Source organism: Pteropus vampyrus, unplaced genomic scaffold (assembly GCF_000151845.1).
Source record: "Pteropus vampyrus isolate Shadow unplaced genomic scaffold, Pvam_2.0 Scaffold5093, whole genome shotgun sequence".
Lineage (NCBI taxonomy): Eukaryota > Metazoa > Chordata > Mammalia > Chiroptera > Pteropodidae > Pteropus > Pteropus vampyrus.
The window spans coordinates 1,954-5,750 of NW_011893874.1; the positions used below are offsets into that span (position 1 = coordinate 1,954).

General features: G+C 66.0%; 1 protein-coding gene across 1 annotated transcript; it reads right to left on the reverse strand.

Annotated features, from left to right (window-relative positions):
- Positions 1-21: 21 nt before the first annotated feature.
- On the reverse strand, positions 22-3,791 carry LOC105310519 (immunoglobulin-like and fibronectin type III domain-containing protein 1). The gene is made up of 6 exons (XM_023526762.1): positions 3,716-3,791; positions 3,017-3,116; positions 2,663-2,707; positions 2,387-2,432; positions 1,680-1,857; positions 22-886 (listed from the first exon to the last, which is right to left on the reverse strand). Exons 4-6 carry the CDS (start codon positions 2,413-2,415, stop codon positions 629-631), a joined length of 465 nt encoding a protein of 154 aa, XP_023382530.1. The 5' UTR covers positions 2,416-2,432; positions 2,663-2,707; positions 3,017-3,116; positions 3,716-3,791; the 3' UTR covers positions 22-628.
- Positions 3,792-3,797: the final 6 nt, after the last annotated feature.

Below are 3,797 nucleotides of genomic sequence, written 5' to 3' on the forward strand. Positions count from 1 at the left end.
ACTCAGGACAAAACAGCCAGGGGTTCCTGCCCCAGGGAGCTAAAATCCTATGGGGGAGACCGACAAGTAGAAAACATCGTGGGTGATAACATAAAACATCGTGGGTGATAACATAATGCATGTCAGGAAGGGACAGATGCGTTCGGGAGCTCCAGCACAGGGCTGGCGGCCACCGTGCTGTGACGAAGGGCGGTCGGAAATCAGCCGTGTGGATCTCGGACCGATATGGCCGGCAGAGGGAGCAGCTGGGGCAAAGGACTCAGGACGAGCCTGGGGGAGAGGAAGGGGCTGCAAATCACGTTCTCTCATTAATGCGCACTGTACCACGAGCCAGGCCCCAGCGCGCCCCATTTCGGCACAGCCAGTGAGCTGTGGAGCGGGGTGAGTTTGACCTGAGAACTGGAGGTAGGCTCTGCAGCTGCGCCCCACAGACCTCAGCCCTGCGCCCAGCTGGTTGGCGGGCAGCTGCTCCTGGAACCCAGGCAGGGACGTTCCAGTCTCTGGGGAGAGCTCAGGGCACAGGGGGTGCGCTTTCTCAGAGCCCCTGTGCCCTGGCTGGAGGGCCCAGTCGCTCCGAGAGAAGTTAGCGGTCTCTGCAGAACGCCTACGCCAGGGTCCCCCGACCCAGTCAGGCACTGTGGGGCACAGGGCCCACCACCTGTGGACTCTGGCTGTTCCCGCAAGGGGATGCGGGGGACCCACAGTTCCTGCCCCCAGGACCTGCAGTGGCCCAGCCGGAGTCTTCCCCGGTCAGCGGCCCCTCCAGCCTCACCTTATACAGGTAAATCTTGCTCTCAGGATCCTTGAGATCCAGCTCCAGGTCAAACGTCGCAATCCCGTCCTTGGTGACCCTTATGTGTCTCAGGTTGGATACGGAGTTGAGGTACTAGGGAAGACAAACCGGCGGGGGAGCTCTGAGCTCTCTCTTTGGGCCGCTCCGGCCCCTCAGACCCCAGCCCCCGTACCCCATGCATCTCCCGCTTTACAAGCGGGAGGCGAAGCCTCTGAAGAAGGAAGGGCCCCAAGCTGACATCTCGGATCGGGAGGGGGAGCGAGAAAGAGCGCGGGGGTCCGAGGCCGCTGAGAACACGGGGACGTTCCCGCTCCACCTGATAAGGACTCGAGCACCTACTGCGTGCGAGGCCCTGCGCTAGAGCCGGCGAGGAAGCCTGAGGAGCCAGGGCGAGGCCCTCGACGCGAGGTTGGCTAACGTGCCATTTCCAGGGTGACAACGGGGTGTTCTGCATTTGCAGAAGAAACAGTGGGCCGGCGCTGCCGCCAGGTCCGACCCAGGAAAGAGTGTCCGGCGCAGTTTGTGAGACACTGGGACGAGGACGTCCACGGCTCCTCCCGCCCCCCGGAAGCCTCTGGAAACAAGACAGACCCCCGAGGCCTGCGATGGTGACCGATGACGACGACGATGGTGATGACGGGCCGTGACGGTGGCGGTGACGGCTGACGGTCAGCACGTACTGAGCGTCAGGCTACGGGCTTCAAGGGCGCTGTCTCATGGCCCCTCTCAATGGCCCTCGGGGTAGGTGTGACGATGACACCCGTGTCCCGGCGGCCCTCACTTCCCCAAAGCCCCCGATTCCGTATCGGAGCCGGGTTTCGAAGCCGGGACCTGGACTTGGCGTCCGAGTCCTGGGCCCCTCCCGGCCCCGCTGCGGCCGGCGTACCTGGGCCAGGCGGCCCTCTCGCTCCTTGCGCATCTGCTGCAGCTTGCGCAGCATGCCCCGGAAGTCCACGATGCCGTACTTGATGCACAGCCTCTCGTAGTCCTTCCGGTCGGCCGTCATCAGCAGCTGCCACACCTGCTGCACGTCCACCTTCTTCTCGGGGCCGGAAGGCGGGGCCCTGGGAGCAGAGGCAGCCAGCGGGTCAGGGGTCCGAGGCCGGGGGAGCCCCGGAGCTGGCGCCCTCTGGGGCGTGGGGAGCTGTGCTCTGTGCTCCCAGAGAGGGACGCAGACATGTGCTGACTACCGTGGGGACTGGAGGACCCAGAGATGGGCCGCAGCGGCCCTCGGCCCCGGCTCAGGCCCCCGGGGGGCCCCTGCTCCTGACAGCTCGTGCTGCAGACTCCGGGCTAGGTGTTTTGGGGGGAGAATTGTTCTGTGGCTTTGAAAAAGTTTCAAGTCACTGTTCTAATGGAGCACCCCGTTTTCGCCAAGGAGCGAGTCGGGCCCCAGAGAGGAGACATGGCTAAGGCGGGGGCACGGGCGCCAAAGCGGCCGGGCTGCGTCCGCGTGCTTCCCTCTTCCCGCCGGCCGCCTGTGCTCTGCCTTCCCCGCCCGTGCCCGACCCAGGCCGGGCAGAGCCCGGTGGGCTCAGAGCGACAGGGGACAGTGCCGCGGAGCCCCCACCCCACGGACAGGCCCGGACGCACCTCTTCTTCAGCATCATCCTCAGATCCATCAGCTCCTGCTTGAGGTCTGGAAAAGGGATGCGAGTGAGGCCCAGCCCGGCCGGGCGTCCGAGGGGCCAGGGCCTTCCTGCAGGAGGCGGGCGCAGTGCGGAGGGGACCGGAGGAGGGCGGGGCGCCCTCTGTGGACTGGTGAGGACCTGTGGGGTGTCCGTGGGGTCCCGGCCAAGTGCGGAACACCAGGGAGAGTTGCCCACCTCCCAAAAGCCCCCAGTAGGTCCTGACGACCCTGCCACATACCCTCCTGGGGCTCCTGGTGCCTCTTCCGCTTCTTCCGAAAGCCCACTGTGGTCGGGAGAAGGGAAGGGAGTGAGGGGGACAGGCGAGAGGGAAGCTGGACACACCAAGGAGGATGGAGCAGCGGCCCAGCCTCCTGGCTCCTCTGGGCGTGGGGCCCAGCAGCGCGGGCGAGCGCGTGGACGGGCTGGCCACGGGGCGGCCGTGCGTGGAGGGCCCGTATTCCTAACGGCCCTCAGTGCTCCCCCATCCCCCGTCCTGCAAAGTCCTCCCTCCGCTCCCCGCACCACGCGAGGCGTCGGATGTCTCTCAGGCGCCCCAGCGCCCGAGCCATGTGCCAGGCGGGGACAAGCCCACCTTCGATGACGGTGAGCCTCGCCGAGCACACGGCTTCTCCGTACGTGTTCACAGCTGTGCAGCGGTACACGTCCGTGTCCTCGCCCGTCAGCTTGTTGATCTGCAGAGAGGCCCAGGGCAGGGGACGGGTCGGCGCTTCCCCGTGCTGTGTCACTGGACGTGGCTCTGTGCGAGGGGCACAGATCCCCCCACGACACCTGAACCACCGCGGGGGCGGAGAACCAGCTCTGCCATTGGAGGCTGAAAGAGCTGGCTTTTCCGGGTCGGGATGCCTGGGCCGCCCGGGCCCGAATCCCGTCTCCGCCGTGTGTTCCGGGCTCTGGCGCCTTGGGCCGTCTGCCTAACCCACCTGAATCTCCGTTCCTTCACTCGTACGGCGAAGGTGACCCACTCCAAACATAGTGAATGGCCAGGGTGAAATGGTATCATCTCTGCCACATGGTTGGCACAGGGCCTGCAGCCGGGCCCACGACGGAGCTACGAACGCCACTCACACTGACCAGAGTCAGCGGTGGCACCTGCGAGCCTGCCAGGTGCACGCCTGGCTCAGGCCACCTGGAGCCATGGGACGGAGCTGAGCCCTCATCCCCAGCTAGCAATATCTCTCACCCCTCCGTGATTGGAGCCCCCCGAGGAGCCTGCGCGGGGATGGACGGGCAGAGGGGGGACACCCCGGGTGGGAAGCGCGGGAGGCCTCACCTGCAGCACGTGCTCCTTGCTGTCAGGGGCTGACGAGATCTGGTACTTGCTGGAGTCACTGAGGTCCCCTTTACTGCACTGC